General features: G+C 36.2%; 1 protein-coding gene across 2 annotated transcripts in view; it reads right to left on the reverse strand.

Annotated features, from left to right (window-relative positions):
• POU6F2 (POU class 6 homeobox 2) overlaps nucleotides 1–18,108 on the reverse strand; it is a 249,658-nt gene extending 231,550 nt beyond the window's left edge. The window contains exons 1-2 of one of the 2 annotated variants that reach the window (XM_027711981.2): nucleotides 17,988–18,108; nucleotides 17,116–17,287 (exon numbers count right to left, since the gene is read on the reverse strand). In XM_027711981.2, the coding sequence (XP_027567782.1) occupies nucleotides 17,116–17,281 (166 nt within the window). In that variant the 5' untranslated portion in view covers nucleotides 17,282–17,287; nucleotides 17,988–18,108. Of the gene's footprint in view, nucleotides 1–17,115; nucleotides 17,384–17,987 lie in introns of those variants that run through there. The other variant, XM_027711980.2, reaches the window with a different exon arrangement.
• Between the last annotated feature and the right edge of the window lie 2,765 nt (nucleotides 18,109–20,873).

Raw genomic sequence — 20,873 nt, forward strand, 5'->3', positions numbered from 1 at the left:
ATTTTTAAAAACTAAGCCATAGTTTTTATTTCAGCTGTGAATTAATGAACTGTATTAAACTTAACAGCAGCAAGAGCAAAGGTTTATTAGCTAGTTTACAAAAATCTCACAAAACAGCTAAAACTGTGACTTACAGAAACACATGATTATAAAAAATAAATGGGTTTATAGGTTTTATATTGCTCTGCTGCATTTGAGATAAAAACATAATCCCAAAGGAGAAAAGTCTTTCCTGCATTGCACCATGGGTAGATCTGTGCTAAGTAGGCATAACACATTCCCATCCTGCCAAGATAGCATTTTACATGTACTGAGTTTGGGCGTAAATGACCTTGATTAGGTTAGGTAGAAATCAGCTCTTGTGTCATAGGAATACAGGCCAGATACAGATGATCTTTAATAAATTAATACAAATAAATATTCCTTCTAGCAGTAGGAGCTAATTCTATCCTATATAGGTAAACGAGTGAACAGCAGAGAGGAATATCACCCCACAGGTTTTCATTGGAATCCTCTCCATCCCAGTCCTCCCCAAGGAGAGAAGGATCACACTCCAAAGAACAGCATGGCCTTAAAAGTAGTAAATACTTTCTCAGATGTACAGCCTCTGTGCTTTACTAGACACACAGTCTTCAGATATGCCAAATCCTTGTGTGGGTTTCATTCAGTTACCTTGTGCATCTTGCTCTGTCATCCCAGCATGTCTGAAGGTGTTGCTTGGTGCCCAGATCAGGGCCTGGAAGGATTATCACGCACTTCTCATGGAGTCATTACATATTGCCACAGTGCTAGGCAAGCCTCTCTTAATTTCCCTTGACAGTTCATCACATCCTTACAGCAAAACTCCTCTCTATCAACTTACAGGCATTGTGCCCCCATCACACAGCCTGAAGTAGGATTTTCCATGAACTGCAACTAAGCAAATTGAGATGCAAGTGTTTTAGCATTTCATATTACTTAGGTTTGATGTTATTGCTTAAGATTCTATTTAAAAATTTTAAGTAATGCAGAATGGTATTGGTATAACAATTAAGTTGAGATATTTTGATAGTGAGTTTTGGCTTCTGCTTTGTCTAAAATGCATGAAAATTATTTTAACTACAATTACATTATAGAAAAATAAAGTATATCAAACAAGCTCAGCTCATGTAAACCACCACACTTCTTGTGGTCAAAATATGCCACACTGGTAGCAGCTGATGTGCATCACAGAAGTCCCCTCTTTGGACAGTACCATTCAAGCAAAATTATGTACAAAAATAATTTCTAAATGACTACTGATTGTTTTAGAAGAACCACATTTGTAAGTTATATTTTCCATCAGGAAGACACATTTATATATGTTCTCTCTGAATCCACAGTCATTTGTCACCTCTCATTAAACATGTAGATTTGACTCTTATCTGAGCTTACACGACAATTCTCTCTAAGAAAAGGCAAGTTTGACTGGAAAGATTGCAAAGTTATTTCAGAACCAATATCATAGCAAGTGAATGAGAAAGACTACTGAACATGTTTCCAGCGTTGCAACAGATCTCCCTATATATTCTACGTATTTTATGACATGCCAAGTAGTTTAACCAATTTGTCTTTCTGGATAACTGACAAATAGCCAGTCTTTGCTGATTCTGCCTTTATACACAATTTATTTTGCAATTAAAGGAATAAAACAGACTAGTACTAAACCCCTCTCCTTGCTACAGCTGAGTTGAGAAATATCTACATTCAAAATGCCACAAATTCCATTGTCCCCATATTTTATACCAGCACCTGAACTTCACTGCAGGTGAGAGATAGCCAGTCTCTGGGTTTGCACGTCTCGCTCTAATTCATGTTTTAACCAAAAAGACTCTCTATTCAAAAACAGTCAGAGAAATAGCTGTAACCATGTTAAAGAAAATTGTTTTGTCTGACCAATTCTAGCTACTTCAGCCTTTACTTCTTATAGACTGACTTTTTAAAGCTCTACACTGTGTCATTGTTTTTACTTAATTTTAACTGGCTTTATTTTATCATACTGTGAAACATTTAAGGGATGCTCTCTGAAGTCACTTCTGTATGGGATTACACACTTCAAACCCACTGGCCCTATCACATTGAACATATTCAACATGGGTGGGCCACCACCAAAAAAGCACCTTTCCCATCTTCTAGAAATTGTGACATGTCTTCCTACACACAAAAGAGTATAGTAGAAATGCAATATTACTATGTAATTCCACAATTTGCAAAGTACAAGTGAGAGAACAAAATCTGACACCTGCTATTGAACCTGACCAGTATCAGCACATGGAGCTATTAAGCTTCGTCAGCAAAACTGAACAGTTCAGTACCTGTGTTTTTCAGGGCTTTATGGCTTGAATTATGGTGTCAGAGCCTGGCTTTTAGCAACCTAAGGATGCAATGAAAGAAGGATTTACAAAAATAGCTCCCATTTGTTTTTTAGCTTCCTACTGTGTGCTCTTGCCTCTGAGGGAAGGGTTTAAGAAAATCTTTTTGGGGGAGAAAGTGAAATATACTTAAGAAACATGGTAATGATTTTTTAAAATGCAAAAATTTTATTTCATAGCTACGGGTTTCATTATTTATTTAGTAGCTCATTCAGTCATTCTTAAAATTCTTCTAGCCCTGAACAACAGCTCCACTTCAAAAGAAAATCCACAAAAGCATTCAGAAAACTGGGTAAGAGCAACATTTTGTGCATGTGCTTGTCAGGGACTGATATCTTGTGTTATCCAGTGTTTGTTTAACAGAATCTTATCAATGATTTAATGAGCTGTTTGTTGGGCAAGAATTTTCTATGAAAAAATGCCACAAAGACACAGTTTAAAAGGAAAAACAGTTGAATGGTAACACAAAAAGGTTGAATTGTATCTTCAGAAACACATTTATGCATGCTTATTCACTTTCACTTACCCATGAAAACAATGCACAGCCAACTCATGTAAGCACTAACCCTGAAGCATACAGAATTACTCAGTGTCATTGTGCAAGAGCTTAAATAGGCACTTGCTTTACATAAGTGCATGCTCCTCCCAGCCTCTTTGCATATTAGTGCAGGCTTTGGGGAAAAAGCTTTCATGTATGTTGAAAATGCACAACTTAATGTCAGATTTTCCACTCCAGATTTTTCAGTTTGATTTTGTAATTAACAAGACTTCAGTTTGTAATACTTATGCTTTAGAAACACTAACGCACACCAAGTGCAGTCCTCCTTCTCACAACTTTACATGTGAACTTTCTATCACAATGATGCTTTCTCTAAAGCACCAGGTAATTCTTGCCAGAACAGCTGAGATAGTGGTACAGAAAGCAGCTGGGTGCGCAGCACAGAGCAAATCAATGTAATTACTTTAGCAGAAGCTACTAGCTATCCCCGTTACTTATAAGAGGATAGGTAGAAAGATAAAACACATCCATAATGCCTTAAAAATAGTGGATCCTCTATCTTCATTTATGGGAATTCATTTTCATTTCCTGGATCCTACTATGAATGTTTCCAATGGACTGCACAATAGCTACAGTTTAAATACTTTTTAAATGAAGAGTTTTTGTTCAGTGTGGGGACGCTTGGTTTATTCCCTGGCACTGAGCATCTGCATTAGCTTCCCTGCATGTATCCCTACACCTTCCACAGTTTGGGAGCTGAGAGCAGATGGAAAACAATTTACAGACCCTTAACAGCACTTGTTATTAGTGTTTGTTTTCTGCACATTCATGCTTGAGAAGAGGGTTACCGGGAGAGCATTCCCAGACATAGGGAAGGAAAGCTCGTAGAGCATCAGGGAAGGAACTGAGTAAGGAAGACAGCCAAGCAAGCTAGGACAGATTCAAGCATAGCTGAATTTATATCAAGGGTCCTGTAACTTCTTAGTCACTCTTCTCTCCCTTCCCCATTTACTACAGCATTTCAGGATCTGATCTTTCAAGAAAATAAACACCAGGGAACAACTTCACTAAGATAGTGATACACACATAAAGTATCAACCAGTATCAACCAGTGTTGACATGAGCTCATATGTTTCCATTGAGAAGACATGATAATGAAACAGGCCTGAGCCAGCCCACAGACCAGGTGAAAACTTCTCAAATAAATCATGTCCTATTGGAAACCAAACTGTTCAGAATACAAACCTTTTAGAGTGACCTCTTGCTCTCTCTGGTGGTACTATGGATCTTGCACAACTACATTCATGCTGCCTTTTAGCCGTATTTGTACTTCCATCTTAGCCACTCCTTAATTTTTTGAAAATTAGCATCCTGCAAGTAATCTCTTTGTTTCCCTACTCAGCCTCAGAGAATGCTGGTTTTCTAGTGGACAGTGTGGAGCAGAGCAGAAGTGGATGCACAGAGAATCCCACTGATGCAGAGACAGCCATAAGTTCTCTTCCAGAATAATTCAGGAGAAAGGATGCAAATTTCTGAATATAGATATAATATATACTAATAAAGCAGGAAAGCATTTTCAGTGAGAGAAAAAAATGCTGTTTATTCTGGGCATAATAGTCAGGCAGTTTAAACATACGCAACTGTTTAAATGCACCTTATATTTTCCCTAAAAATACTGCACACTACATAGATATATTATATACACAAAGGCATTTACATGTGAAGGATAGCAAATTCCTTAGAGAAGTCACTCTGCAATGCAGCATAAATACCATACCACTGAGGTGGAAGTTGTTCGTGTTTCTTACCAGTAGGTCAGTCAGCAATTCCATCTGTCTTTTTGACAATTTGTTCACAGCTTCCCAATTCCCTTGCGGTTTCTTGTCCAGTGAAACCCCTTGGAATGCACCATGATTGCAGGTTGCCTTTTTTTTTTTCCTGTGTTGTGCAAAGGCAAGCCAGAGAGCAGGTTTTTTTTCCACAAGGCCAAATGCACGTTTCTTCATGGTTCCTTCCTATCACAGCTGATAAATTCCTGATTCAAAATTCATAGCAGCTCCAGCTGAGTCCCTCAGCAGTGGGTACTTTTTAAGAGGTGTTAAATAACCTCACATCCCATTGGTTTCAATGGGAGATGAAGATACCTGGCTCCTCCATGTTTCGTGGCCCATGTATGGTTTGTAAGTTGTAACCAGTTTCATGTACAAGATACACAACAGCACTATATAGTCTTTTTATTTTTGTTGGTTAAATCGAAGAATTCCAAAATGAGGAAAAGAGTTTTACTCCATCTTATCTTTACCCTGTTAGATCCTCCCATTCCTTGTTAACAAAAAGAAGTGTATAATGCCAAGACATGAGGCGGCAAGATACAGGTGTTAAAATTACTCCCTTTATATCGATATACTGAATTCAGCATCCTAATCTTTATCCAAATAAAACGTCCAAGAATGAAATGACCAGTGGGTAAAATCCTTATGCATCTGAGGGGGCAAAGGTTTTACCCTTGGAGCTCTTGAATATTCTGCTCTCAAAGAGGAAAGGGGAGGGAAATGCATTTTAAGGTTATACTAATACAATGCCATTTAAAATAGCTCACTGTTCAAAATATTTGCTAAATAACAGAATGTGTGTTGTTTTAAGCAAAATTCCTTTTTGCTTTAAAAAATATTTTTAATACTTCAACACTGTATTACTAAATAAACTGACAAAACATCTCAGAACTAACACAAACATGCAATTTTAATGCTTTCTAATCACACAAATCAGCACAAGATTTTTGTACTTCTGCATGACCTTCTTCAAATTATCCGTCCATTTTGGCTGAATCAGAATGAGCATGGGCTATTTGACAAAAAACACTAAGTGTGTGAAATGAGGGGCCCTCATCGTTTCTGCCAGACTCCTCTTGACAGAATGATGATAGAAGCATCACATCCCTGAGAGAGTAAATGCAAACTGACAGGAGATGAGCCTTTAGATGTTGAATATAATCTTGAATTGTGCTTGAAGTGTCTTATTATCTTGTCTTTTGATGTCTGAAGGGGTGGCTCATTGTTAGAAAAAGGAAAGCCCTTGCACATCTTTGCCATCTTTAAAAATTGTTTGGCCTTTAACAACTGCTTTTCCAACTAATGTCCATTTCTCCTGACAATAAATACGGCAGGTCGTCAGCAAGTGACAAACAATTTACTTTACATACCAAGCTTTTATGGCTTTTGAGAGCTCATGTGGAAGCATATTTTAAAAAGCACTAGGAAATTAGCACCATTACAAATGTTAAGATGGCTGTGTATGTGTAGTTCACTGTGTGGTTATTCATTACTACATTTATGTTTTAAAGTCCTGTCTTTCCTGTATACAGACTGCTGTTAAAGTTCTTTATTTATCATTGACTAAAAATAGTCAATGAAAAATAAAGAGCAAGAAGCAATTTTCTTCTGCTCTAAAAAAAGCATTATTATAGATACAGTACATAGGTAATGCATAAAATCATATTTATTAATCATAACAAATCAATATCAGTAGTAGTATGACACAGTTTACCTGTACTGCAGGCCCTCAAATCACATCGCTGTTTTTTCCACCTTCAAGCAGCTCAACTTTTTTCTTTTTTTTTCAAACTTAAAAGTTTAATGACGAATCAGATCAATATGATTCCTTAGCAACTAAATCACAGGCACACTAGTTTTTCCTGTCACAGCACCAGTTTTGCGAAAGCAGTCAAGTTCTTTTTTCAGGCCTCCGTCACTCTGAGAATCCATAAGAATTCTCAAATGGATCATAAACTGTTACAGGGTTCAGGTTATTGTATCATTATAAAAACGTATTGATATAGTGCAGATGACAAGACATGCAGCTCTTGCACTAGTCTATTACAACCATCTGAATACCGTAAGAAATATCAGATATAAACAAAATAAAACAGTCAGCAGTAAGCTGTCTTTTAGGGAACACATTTTTATTTTTTTAAAACTGCTTTAAGCTGTTTGAAATACAGCAGTTGTATTAACCCACAGAAAAGAGAATACAAAACCAGAAGAATATGTTATTAAAAATAAATAACCAAAAACCTAATCAGAGGTTAGAGATTTTTTTTTTTAAATCGTTGCAAGAAAGGGCCTGATTTTGCTCCTTATGATGAACATTTCACACCTCTGTCTGAGTTTTCAGACAGAGCTGAAACAGAACTCTCCCTGCACCCCTCCATCTCCTTTCTAGTAGAGCCCCAGACAGCTCCACTGGCACTACTGAGAGAATGCACCCTGTATTCAATACACCAAAAGCACACCAGCCTTTACAACAGTCAGGGGTCTGCCGTCATATGTGAGCTTGAAATTTGTAAAGTGCAATCCAAAATACACCAGCATCATTTTACACAAATGAGATAATGGCAGTGTGAGAAAGGCTTAACCCCCAAACTCAATCCCTTTGAGGTCCATGGTCACAAGCCAGAGTCCCACAAATCCAAAGTTGCTCATTGACTAGCATATCTCGTCTAAGTAAACCTTTGCATCATCTGGTCCCTCTTTTAGTCATTGCCTCATAAAAGCAAGGAGGTGTGGGGGCTGGGGAGGGGAGAGTGAGCAGGACCAGCTGATTGAAAGATTTTTTTTCTTGTCAGCAAATGTTATGAGAAGGTTCACTGTGCTGTATCCACACAGTTAAAATGAGGAGTCTCCAAAAGCAATGCATCAAATCCCAGCAACAGAGCCACACAAGAGTTTCCTTCACACTCTTCATAGCAGGAAAAAAAAAATCCCATCAACACCAACAACTTACGCAGATGCTTTTCTTGACGGATATTATCACTAAATTTACTGTGCTTATGAGAGTAAAGTATATTCAATTAGTAGAAAAAATATTTTAAAATTATTTTCATTTTCTGTTTTCTTTCAGCTGTAAATTCCATTTTTCCTTCAGAGAGATTTGTGACTTGCAGTCCCAAATATTTATGATTTCAGGCAAGGAAGCATAAGAAAGGAGGAGAAATATCAAGCCTATACATTTACAGTCACCATTAATCTCATAAATATCTACCTAATTTCCTTCTCCTCCTTTCAATCACTGTTGATTTCTCTAGTTATGTTTTTCTTTTAGTAATAACTATCATTTGTGTTCCTTAATTATTTTTTTAAATTATTTTAATCCACTCTATCTAAAACCTTCTCTGCCTTTATGGAACCTTCACTTACGTTTCAACGCAGGAGGTGGAGCCTTTGTAATACACATGCATGGCATAACAGAAACCCACAGGAACCCCAGGACTGGTTCAATAATTCATCGTTTGTTAAATATAAAGGCAGCATAATTACAGAGTGGTTGCTCCTTCCTGTCAGTATGTTTGCTTGGCCGATCTTAGCTCCAGAACATGAGAAGCTGTAGAGCAGGGGCTATGTGTGAGGTGGAGGCCACGAACCGGCTTGCAAGTACTGATAGGATGAATGCCCTGTTGAAACCTATAGTCTTCCTGCATATGTGATGGACAGTCAGCTGAGACCTGTCAGAATCTGGTCTCATGTTTATTCAAAGCACGGAGCAAACATGACATCTCTACACTGTGCGAATAAATCCTAATTGTATGCAAAAGAAAATGCAAAAACTGCCCCATATATTATTTGCTCAAGAGATTAGACTGAACTCAAATGATTTTTCTTCCTTTTGAGTTAATACTGTGTTATCTCATGAAATAATTACACATACTTAATAGTACAATATATTAAAGTATGCCTTAAAGTATATTAAATGAAAAACAATTCTGGCTTCTTGATTAAACAGAGGTTTTAGATCATCCTCTTCAAGGAACAAACTTCCCCGAACACTAAGATTCAAGCAAAGCACGGAACCCTAAAGAAGACCTTGACAGAGTAAAATGCATTTAAAGTAGACCTGGACAACAATTGCCCATGCACAGCTGTATGTGTTTCCAGCTGTATGCACACACCAAGGGGCAGAAGAGAAAGGAACAGCTCCAAACCTGGCTGTAAGGAAGGAGAAGGGCAGGCAGAAAAGGTGGTACTTTCATTTTTACTGACATACTTTACAAGCCTTGGTGTTTGTGGTGACAAACCAGGCTGTGTGTCCAGTGCGCTCTGGGAGAAGACTTCCTTTATCTTCTGCTGGAAGGAAACTGAATGCTAGTAATTCTTTATTCAACAACTTAAAACCAAGATTTTAAAATGTGAGACTACATCATAGGAGACTGAGCTAGAAAATGAAAATGACTTAATAGAATCTCCAACAGTCATCAAAACATACAACCACCATCTGAATGGAAAAGCACAAAGATGTTTTTAAAAGCTAGAATTACAAAAGCTAGTATTAGTGGAGGATTAATCTAATTATAGATTGCTGTAGCCAATGCTGTTCTTAATACAAAAAAAGAGTTTTTATTTCTTATTTGTGTAACATTTGAATATTTGGTGCAACATGGAATTGTTTTAGGAGTCTAAATTTTTTATTGCATTAAAATTATGTATTTCATATTTCAATCACCCTGGATGACAATTTATATATATTAAATATATATATTTCACTTCTGTAATCACTTTCAAGTAGTGGGATTACTCTGTATTGTGAAACATAATGTTCTCCTTAAGACAACTTCAAACTGTTCAGAAATTAAAATGATGGTTTACCTTTCTGAAAAAAAAAATATATACAGGACATCTGAGAAGAAAAACAAAATTCCCACACTCCCAACAACTCTTCTTGTATGTTCTAAAATAAAAACAGAAATTCAAACAACTTTTAAGCATAAACAAGCAGCAGTTTAGTGTTAAAAAACATGTTTTAGAGTGACGGGATGTGCATTGTCCATTGATTTTGTAGATACAGATAGTCCTGAATTCTAGAGAACAAACCTAATATCAGTCTCTCTGGAAACAACAGGCTCTACTTAGCCAGACAGGATGAGGTACTATTCTTCTCTAGATAACCTCTGCTTTTAAAATAAAAGAGCTTACTCCTGCTTCTGAGAGCATCGAAGCAGTATCACAGCATAAAGCAGGACATGTCACAATACAAATCTTCCTTTGTTTTATATTGATATTGATTGTTATTTTTATAAAGAAGAGGAAAAAAAAGGTGGAAAAAGAGAATGGGAAGACTTTATGTTAAAAAATATCGAACCATTTACATGAAAAAAATAATATTCCTGTTGAAACATGCGAAGTATGACACATTTCATTTTATTCTGTTTTTGCCCCTGTTTAGCATGAGTTTTCTCATTTCATCATTTGAATGAACGTCTAACTCTGAGCTTGTCAGAATTTATTTTGTAACTAGCAAAATAATGTTATTTTGATAGTACTAACGGTAGTACTAGTGGTAGCATATAAAAAGTGAGAAAATAAACCATTAATGGAAGAAACATTATTATACTGAACATGCTATTAAATCAAAGTGTAAAAAAATATAAAGCTGATCTTCCCATCCTTTGACCATCTTTAGCTAAAGATAGGGACCACAGGTGATGGATGCAACAGAAGAAACAGTTTCACATGGAAAAAGAATTAAATGAAAGAAGAACCTCTAAATGACAGAAGGAGCAAAACCTAGAAAGACAACACAACAAGGAAAACCAAGTACTACAAGGATCTTAAAGAGAAAAATGATCCACAGGAGAATGGCAACTGTTACTATGAGCTTCCTACAGCTACCTCTGCCTTTGGATATTTTTAAAAAATTTATTAACCTGACAGCAGGAATTTTTATACAGATTGCCCCCTGACGGGGTCAGTTTGGTATGAGCACTTGCTACCTCTTTGTTTAGCATAAGGAAATCAAGAGAGGTGTTAAGTGGTGCCATATGCACATTTGGTCAAATGTAACTTTGGTCCCATCTGCCTCACCTGCAAATTTCCATGGAGAACTTGCCTAATCATTTGAAATCCAATAGAAACATCCTTTTCTCCTTCCTTCTCTTTTCTATGCTTGCTTCCTTTTTAATGTGCAAGTGTCTGATCTATTATTAATCTCAAAACACAAACCGGCAAGGATCTCAATCAAAGAATGTAACAGTTCTTTCACAAATTACCTGTTTACTGTCTAGTAGCCAGCAAGTCTCCTTTGAAACAGCCAGTCATTTATGTTGCTTTTAAACAAGTTTGTTGTTATTTTTATAACTTCAAAGACAGGGAGAAGAAAGATTTACTAATTAAAAATGAACCATTTGTCATTCAGTCATACCAATTACATACTGGGATTTAATTCTTTTTTTTCACTCATTCTCTAATGTTATTCTGTGTACAAATACAGAAAATCAGACTTCAAGCCATTTAAGAAACACATAACATATACTTTGCTCAAAAACATTTAGCAAAGAAGTAATTTGAAATTCAGGAGAACAAAAAGAATTGTTTTTAAAAAAAAGAAACACAATCAGCTTTCTCTCTACTCGAAATATCTTTTGTTGTTTGATTGATTTCTTTTAAAATAGGCTGTCTTTGTCACAATTCAGGGACAGCAACAAGAGACTTCTTTACTTCCATACAGGCAAGGGAAGTGGGACTGCAACATTTGTCCTTCATCAGCCCAGTATTGCTTTCATCAAACATTAAGGGACTAAGTCTCTGGTCTTCTCAGATTCGAAATGTATGTGCTAGCATCACCATTGCCTGAGATACCTGCAATACCTAAGCACAGCAGGAACGCTGAGCTGAGGATGGATTTTCTGTCTCACCGTTGCATTGTGCTTTGCATTTAAGTAGCCATAATATTTTTTTAGGCTTTAATTGGCATTTACTCCCCATTCACAAGTGCATGTCCCACTGACAGAGCAAGAACTCTCCCAAGAAACCAGACAATAACATTATTCAGAGTAGTTATTCAAGTCCCTAACTATTTGCAAATACATATTTAAAAATGTTCATGTCAAATATATCCTTCAGAAATAACAATCAATCACATAGTCAGACCTCCAGGTTCTTTGAGAACTTATTCATTATTTGAACAAGACAATGGGTTTAAAAGCCTGTATGATGATCCAGTTCTGTAAACATGCCACCCATTCATATTTCTCATTGGCACAGTCTTTGTAATGAAATAGTGTTCCTAATCCACAGATTACTTGCTTTAATAAAATATCACACATTCAAGCACTGGTAGAATCAGTCCTATGACATGGATAACCTATACTGTCTCACAACAAAGCATCTGCGATGTGGAAATTACTGAATAAAATTATGTGAAGAGACGAGAATCTTTATATGCAGACTGAACATATTTCAAAACTTTGCTGCATCTAAAAGAAGGCTCTGATTTTAATACAGAGACCACTTGGGCCATGAACTTCACTGTCAGTACAGTGAGCTTTAAAATGCATGAAGAGCAACAAATACACATTGCTTTCTTCTACTGAAATTACCAAACCTTATCAAAGTGTTCCTGATGGACAGAGATCTCTTATAGGTCTTTAAAATTTGAGGATATAACCAAACCACTGAGAATCATCCTTAAATACACTGATGAAAGAAAAGCTCATAGTCCGAATGCCCCCAAAGGCTAGATACACTGTTAAGGATGATAATGTGAGCTTCCTCACAGCAACCTGGCAATGACCTCTGCTTTGACCTGTAGAGAGCAATGTCTCAAGAGGTAAAATACAATTTAGTCCTTTATTCTTCATAACTGAAATTATTCCAGTGCCATAAATTCTAATCAAGGCACTCCAATTTAAAAACAAACAACAACAAAAAAAGAAAAATATAACGTATGTTTCTTTACAGAGTAATACAAGGGATCTACTAACAAAACATAATCAGCTAGAAACAACTTCTACCCTGTTTCTCTGCAGCATGTATGGCTATACATAAAGATGCACACAGTTCTGAAACATGGGTAACAAAATGGGAAAGGAAAATAAAAATCCTAAAGCCAACACAAGGGTTTGAAAACAAAACCTTGTTTATGTAAATGTGTGCAGATTCATTTAACTCCCATAACCCTGCTCCATATTTCAAGCATACACAGCATTATGAAAAGATCAAAAGCCTGCTAATGAACCAAAGAAAACCAGAGTCTTCAGATCCAGCCAAGGAATTCTAAGATTTAATTTCACTGGAACAAAACCTTGCCAGCAAAGTGAAAAAAAAAAAAAAAAAGGTTAGCAGTCAATTTTTTTTGCTGTCCAGCAATAATTAAATAGGAAACACTTGTGCTCCACAATTATAGGTTTGGTATTGCCCTCACTATATACTTACAGCTTTATTTATTTTGATAAGTTCGATACATAGAACTAGAGACTCAATCTCAAAGAGCAACTTTTTATAATACAGTAAAATTACCTTAACATCAGTGCAAGTGCACTCCCAGCATTTTTTAACCATCTATGGTTATATAACTAATTATGCCACAAATTACCATCAATAAAGGATTAATTAAGGACTGGATGTAACTCCAGGAAAGTCAGACTGAGTCCACAGGGGCTTTTGATGCTTGGACTAGCCACTTTATTCTTGGGATTTTTACTGTACAGAGAATTTTATATACGACATGCCCCTGGTGTCTATACTAACTTTTCAATCTCAACAGTTTATTACACAGATAAACATGAAAGGAGTTCTTCTTATTCTAAGGGTTTTTCAAAGAATACTTCATAACTTATACTAAACCTGTTTGAAAATATAGTATAAAACGGCAACTAGGATTCATTAATTTAGGATCAAATCCCAGGGTTCTTAATCAAGAGAAAATACTACTTAACATTAACAAAAGCTTTCTGCAGTTAGCGCCGTGGCATTTGACCTGGGTTACTACTTTGAAGCATATTGCAGAGTAAGACAAGTTGATTGGAAAATGACACCATCTGGAATGTCAAGAGCCAGACTCAGTTTTTCTGTTTCTTAATTACATCCTATGGTTAAAATAGGAGATATTACTTCACAAATATTTTAAAGATTAAATAATACACTGCAAGATCTCCCTCAAAGCACCTTTGCTTCATACTGTACAGCAAAACTGCAATTCCTGTAACCAAAGCACTGTAGCTGTGCTAACTACACATTTCAAAACTGTGCTTCTGAGTTAGTATGTTTCAGGATAAAGTCCTTTACCAATATTTTGCACTTCAGAAAGTATTACTGACCATTTTTTCTACTATTTTCTTGTTTCATATGACTTCAGTATCAAAAGTCTTCTGCATGCAGATATGCAGATTCCAAAAAGTCCACTGGTATAAGAGCAGAAGTGGAGGATTACAGACCCCCAGACTGCAGGACAGAATTCTCTTTCAAAAAGAAACAAATTAAAAAAAAAAAACAAAAACACAAAAACAAATAAAACAAAGAAACAAACCAAATCACCACCACCAGGAGAAAGAAAGCCGGCAAACAACAAGCAAGCACAGCCCCTTTAATCACAGCTGCTCCTGTCATTACTCACAGGTAACAACTGCACCACGGTGACAAAGTGCATCTTCCCAAACACCTGTACACCAATTTCAGGTGGGAGCTATTTCAGATCATCAGAAACTACTTATGCTGGTATTTCTCATTTGCTTTGTCACCAATAGCAAAGCACCCAGAAGAGAAACAAAAGTTTACCGCATCTTTTCAAAAATAAGTACAATTAATTGTACTCCTGCCCTTTCCTCACTGGCATCAGGTACCAAAGAAGTGCCATTTTTGCAATTAATTGCACTATTTGCTACCAAAATAAAAAATAAATACCCACTGTTTCTATGGCATGCAGTGAAATACCAAAATAAGGAAGTCCGAGAATAAGAAGGTGGATTTTAGGAAAAGGTACAGGTAAGCAATGCAGGTGTTTGCAGAAATAAATTCATCCATCAAAAAAAGCTAAGCAGAATGTGTTCAGTAAAAGAGAATAAAGCTCTTCACATCTCATCATTCAACTCTGTTCATCTATGTGAAAACAAGGCTCGTGAAATATTGCTAACATCAACGAGACACTCAAATGTTGGTCATTCATTCCAACTAAATCAGTACATTATTTTCACAAATTTTTCAAAAAACATGAAAGCATCAATGTAGAAAAACTTTGTTCTCTATGGACCTGTCTCATCTCCTTGACTTTCTAAAATGCTCCTCCCTCTCCTGCTTAACAGATTGGTCTATATTTGTGTATCAGAACTTTAAACAAAATGACACATTTTTTTTTAGTGTTTACTGCAAATCTGTCTCAAGAGATGCATCCGTGACATAATGGCCAATCATCTTTACTTTACATTTGCTCAGTTTGATGCTCAAATTTATCAAAATAGGCCCCGTTCTTTATTTTTATGTTCTCAAAGTTACTAAAATTAATTGACAAGAGTTGCTGCTAATAGATCTGTAGTATCTGTCATAATTGTAACAAAACCTCAATAAATGGTTCATGAGTTCATGCTGAGGTAGTTGAACTATTTCTCCTACTTTTTTTACTCGGGAACATCTTTTTAGCAGAATAAGAATCAGGCTAGCAAACATCTCACCAATACAAACAGCACAACATATTAATTTGTAGCTTTTTCAATAATGCTTTTAGGGACATAAATTATATTTTCAGTCCAGAAAGAGACAAGATATGGTTGCATATCATTTCTATATCACACATAGCAACTCTAATGAAAGTATCTGTATATATTTCACTACCACTGTAGAACATCCAAATGACAATGGCTAAAAAAATATCCTGTCCTTTATTAGAAGACTTGCCTGATCTAAAAACAGCAGACATTTTCACTCTTCCCAAATTAAAAGCTCATTTTTTGCTTTGTATATGCCTTGCTATATTTAATAGATGCATCCTAAACATTTGAGCAAATAAATATAAACAGAGCTGAAGATATTTATACTATTCTAGACAACTAATAGTCCTCTGAATTTTACACATTACAATTCTTTCCTGGATGAAACAGACTAAAACAATTATTATATGCTTTTTGAACATTCAAACTGCTGATGGAAATTATGCTTTCCATGGAAACAATGATTACTAAGAGGGTGCTTAAAATGGATGTGATATTCAGTAATGGTCATCACTGCAATTGAGAAATTAAATTTTAGGATTTTTAATTATTATGATTTTCCCATATCTGTACTGAAGCTATTTAGTCAAACATTTTGTGCTGTATCTATCAGTAATGGGTAAAGAACATTTTAATATAAAAATGCAGGTATTCCTTTGTTTTAAAAAAAATCTTACAGCTGTTACTGTAGCTGGAATACTGAAATCTGAACACTCTTACAGATTTCCTTACAGATTATGAAATCAAAACTTGAACCTTAGAAAATGGGCTCTCACTCTCACTCCCTTAAAGCTGCATTCCCTTTAAACAAGATCGTTTTGCCTTCAACTTCCACCTATAGAATAATGAAAAATAAGGAAAAGCTCCATTTCTATTAATGTTTGTCTCAGGTCACAAATGGAAATAATTAAAAGGACTCTTTCAGGAGTGCAGTCCCTCTAAACACAAAATGTCACAATGTACCATACAGTGCTGCTCCAGCTCAGGCATCTATCAACATCTATCACTCAAGCAAGCACCTCAACAGCTCTGCTCCCTTTTCTGATTAGAGATCAGAGTTGCTTGAGTTGGCTTACAGGGTGTCATCTGTTTGAATGACAGTTGTCTGTGTTGGAGTGCCACTCTTGCTGCTTTGTTTTGATTGTGAAAGGTTACACTTATCTGGCACAATTCAGAATATTCAAAAATAAATAAAAATTGAAAAGGTAATTTCTTGTTCCACGGGGTTGAGAAGAAATATTTAATTTCTAATTTAAATTCCAAAAACCTTAGCTCTACATGCAATACCATTGCTAGTCTTTGTTTATTCAGTACAAAGTGTTTTCTATGAGAATGTTTAGTTTATCTTCAGTCAGTTTTATTTTTACCATTTAAAATTATAACTTTTCAGTTTAATCCAGCCTCAAAAGAGCTGGTAGCATGTGAGACACACCTGATGCAATAAATGTTAATTAAGTACTTGAAGAAAATGATCCCCATCTCTTATTTTACATTAGAGTCCATGGATCTGAAAAAAAGACAAAACATCTGCAACTTGCATAAAATATGTTCGTTGTTAACAAAAGTTTTCAGGACTGATGCTGTCATTCTGGTGACCAGTTGCAAAGGGAGTAGAGGGCTATATGCTTGCATGCTCCAAGCTACTCCTTCCTACTTACAAGAAAATTGAGCGAACAGAAAAAAAAAAAAAGAACAGGGGGAGATTGCTCTTCCGGACAACATGGTAGCAGTGAAATGAAATACCTAGACAGACTTACCGAAGAGCTTGCTGGGAGTGTCCTCGCTGTCATTTGATTCCACAGGCGCAAGCAAGGGCTCATTCAGCTCGTTGTCTGAAGTAGCTGCCTTGTCCTCACCTCTCAACTCTGCATTCATTTCACTCCGCAGTGACAGCAAGGGCTTACTGACTTGTCCAGCTATCATTGGATCCTAGGATGGGGGAAAAAAAAGAGTGAGGGGGAAAAAAAAGTGGCAGCTTTGGTGTACGTGTACTGTCTCTTCCACTCCCTCTCTTACACACACACACACATACACTCTCTCTCTCTCTCTCTCTCTCTCTCTCTCTCTCTCTCTCTCTCTTATCTCTGGCTGCTCCTGCTGTTATTGCTGGCTGCAGTCAAGTGAAGAGCTATTACAGATCCAATGAGTTTTCCATTACTCCCCACCCTATTAAAGCTCAACTAGCATGTGAGAGATTCAGGATGCTTTGGAGAAAAACTTCTAAGGAAGCAACATAACCAACACAGCTTTAATTGTGGGATGTGCTTTTTGTGTGTGTATGTCCCCCTGTCCTTAACATAGTAAGAAAAGAAATTCCTATATGCTCCAATGCTATGGAAGTGGAGCACCCTGTGAGGGCTCCATAGTGATTTAAAGAAGCATCCTCAGCTGTACAACATTAACAAAATCAAAAACACAGTTTTTAGTATTCCACCATATCTACGAAAATACACAGCATAAAATAGCCATTTCATTACATACATTCAACAGAGTGACAGATTTCTAACTATTCCTGTCTCTGTGATACTATGGTCCAAAAGTCCATAAACACACAAACACACATTTTTCTTTTGAAAATAAAAACCACACAAAACATTTTCTAAAAGATAAAATTAGGGAAGATACTTACACATACAGTTAGCAATTATTCTTGTGTTTGCGACATCATATCCCCCATAAAACACTACACATACATATATACATTTAAGTTTTTTCTTGATGATTTGAATTTGTTTTATCTTCCGCTCGTTGAGGACGTTTGGGGGTCAGGCATTATTTCCAAGCACACTCAATTATTCCGTTTGTAAACTAATAAGCATAATATCATGACAGCATGGAAAGCAGAGTAAAAAAAAACTGAAAAAAAGAAAAAGAACAAGTGACCTTGTTGCTCTCTCTAGCAGCTATTTATTGCAAAGTTCATGCCTAAATGGTTCTTATGCAGAGAACAGGTGACCAGCGAGCAAATAGGTTGGCTAGCATGTTCCCTCTGTCCCGTCCTCACATTGGTCGATGTTTGCCTATGGGTTTTTTAATGTATTCATGTCTGAAAAGTGAATTTGATATGACACATGATAATCTATGAAAATGTTAATCAATACAAATAGTTTAAGCTGTCATCAAATGCACTTCTTTAGTCAATACTCATATTGCCGAAAACAATGTCACTGTCACCAGGACTTAATTTGCACAGCACTTAAATATTGGACTCTGTGCATCAATGCACTCCTCTTCAAATACTGTAGGTAAACACATTTTCTCCCTATTTAAGGCTGAAGCACTCAGCACACATTTAGTTGAGCCGAATCCTCCCCTTTGAATACCTTGATAGGTCCACTGGAGGGCAAAATTAATACTTAATTGAATCTCACAGTCATCAAAATAATCAATACTTTTTTATTATTTATTCTTTACAGTCTGTTGACTGTTTCAAACCTCTGAGGGAATGGTGGAAAGGATTCATGGCTTTGAAACACTGTCATTTAACAAGGTAATTTTCAGTGGGGCATTAGGGGTTGTGAAACATATAATAAAACAAAAATGGTGGCTTATAATGGGAAGAAAGAAAAGAATTATATTTCTGCCATCTAACAAAACAGGATAAATAAAAAAAGCAAGTGCGAGCAGGAGAGGGAGAAAGGAGGGGGAGAGGGAGAGAAAGACTGGCTTTTGAAGGGTTTTATCATATCAAGAGCAGAGCTGAGCTTTCATAATGCTGACATTTCTCATTCTGACAATCCTAAACAAGTGGAAAGGATGAGATCGCAGATATCATCTTTCATCACATTCCCCAGCTTAAGAACCAACATGACAGCTTCTCTCCCCTTTACACTGTTAATTACTAAATAAAATACTGCTCTCTGTCAGCATTAGATTATTGCAGATAGCAACCACAAACATTACTCTGTTGTTTTGTTTTGCCTTTTTTTTTTTAAACCAGTGATACCTGCCTTGAACTCTTCAGAAAATAAATTAGGCTTGTGTCTACATATTGTAAATATATGAAACATAATCAATTTAATCAATGTGGTCAATCCATGTTATTGTCAGGCTAAATTGCTGGTGATTTATTAACATTTCATTTACTGTATTTATTAGGCAGCAACAATCTGAACATTTCTTAGATGTTTCTGGAGAGGAAACAGAAGTCAACAGATTTGTTCTGCAGACACTGTAAAAAAACTCTGACTTGTTTTCCCTCATACTCATACTCCACTGTGGACAGTCATTTACTGAGGCAGAAACATATGTGTGTTGACTTTCATATACTAAATAATGTATTTTAGCAGATTTTGCAGTTAAAGGTCATTGTGAACACAAACAGCACTGTTTCGAAGTCTGTGCTGCTGCTCTCAGTTTCAGCTATTCAAAACTAACATCAAGATTTGATACTAACCTCCATAACAATTGTGAATCCAGAAAAAAATTTGACCCTTTTCATCAAAGTAGTTTGGGGAGGGAACTAATCCTGTCCACACAGCTATACTCCTAATCTGAGGACTAACAGCAATTTAATAGTGGATTCTTACATCAGTAGGATTCTAGATTAAGTCTAAGTTGCCAAATTCTGAAGTTGAATATACAAAAAATGGAAGGAATAAAAATGTAGGAAATGTGACAGCACTGGGAGAAACTTCAGCCCTTAGATATACAGCAGCTTCAGTGGGGCTAAGATTTTACTTCTTATATATATCAATAATTTGGCCTCATCTGGAGTACTTTGTTTATTTCTGTTTAGCCCATCTCAGAAAGATACATCAGAAAAAGGTGCAGTAAGATTGATAAACTGATGGAAAAGATTGTGTTTACAGAAAAGTGTGACTAAGAACGAGCATGGTCAAAGGATAAAAGATGGCAGGGAAAAAATGTAGATCAGGAACTATTTACCCTACCTCATGTGAGGAGAAAAGATGTCTCCACTGAAATGGGGAAAAGTCATAAATCTAATAAAAATAAATCATACTTTTCCAAACAGTAAGTGGTGGAAAACCTGTGGAACTTGCTGGTGCAAGGTATCACTGAGACCCACACCACAGTAAACATCAACATAGTCAGTCTTATGGCTGGGCAGACTCTTAGCAGTGAATTTAAAAGAGCTTTGCAAACACAGAGGCAAGGACTATAAAAACTGAAATAACACAAACTGCTGCCGCCTCCCTCAGACAGTACCAGAACCTGTAGTTAACCCCCAGGGTAGCTCTCTCTGTCAGGTGGTAAATGAACAACAACTTTCTCTATACGCAGACGGATTAGATACTGCCCAAATTTTTAGTCTACATGAAGACTAAATAAATCGCTTAAATGATGGGTTAAGGGAAGGTTTATTTCCTTGAAAAACTTACTTTAAAATGGACATTTTTAAACTTCAGGTTATCTCCAGACCTTCAATTGCTTTCTGTGCCTGTTCCACAGTGAATTTTGCATGATTAAAAACTATTGCTTTTATAAAACATATAATAAATTGTAATTCCAGTGTACAGCAAGTGGTCTAGTCTGCAAAATCCCTTGGTGATTG

The sequence above is a fragment of the Pipra filicauda genome, unplaced genomic scaffold, assembly GCF_003945595.2.
Source record: "Pipra filicauda isolate LSUMZ 115617 unplaced genomic scaffold, ASM394559v2 scaffold137_size4652046_pilon, whole genome shotgun sequence".
NCBI lineage: Eukaryota > Metazoa > Chordata > Aves > Passeriformes > Pipridae > Pipra > Pipra filicauda.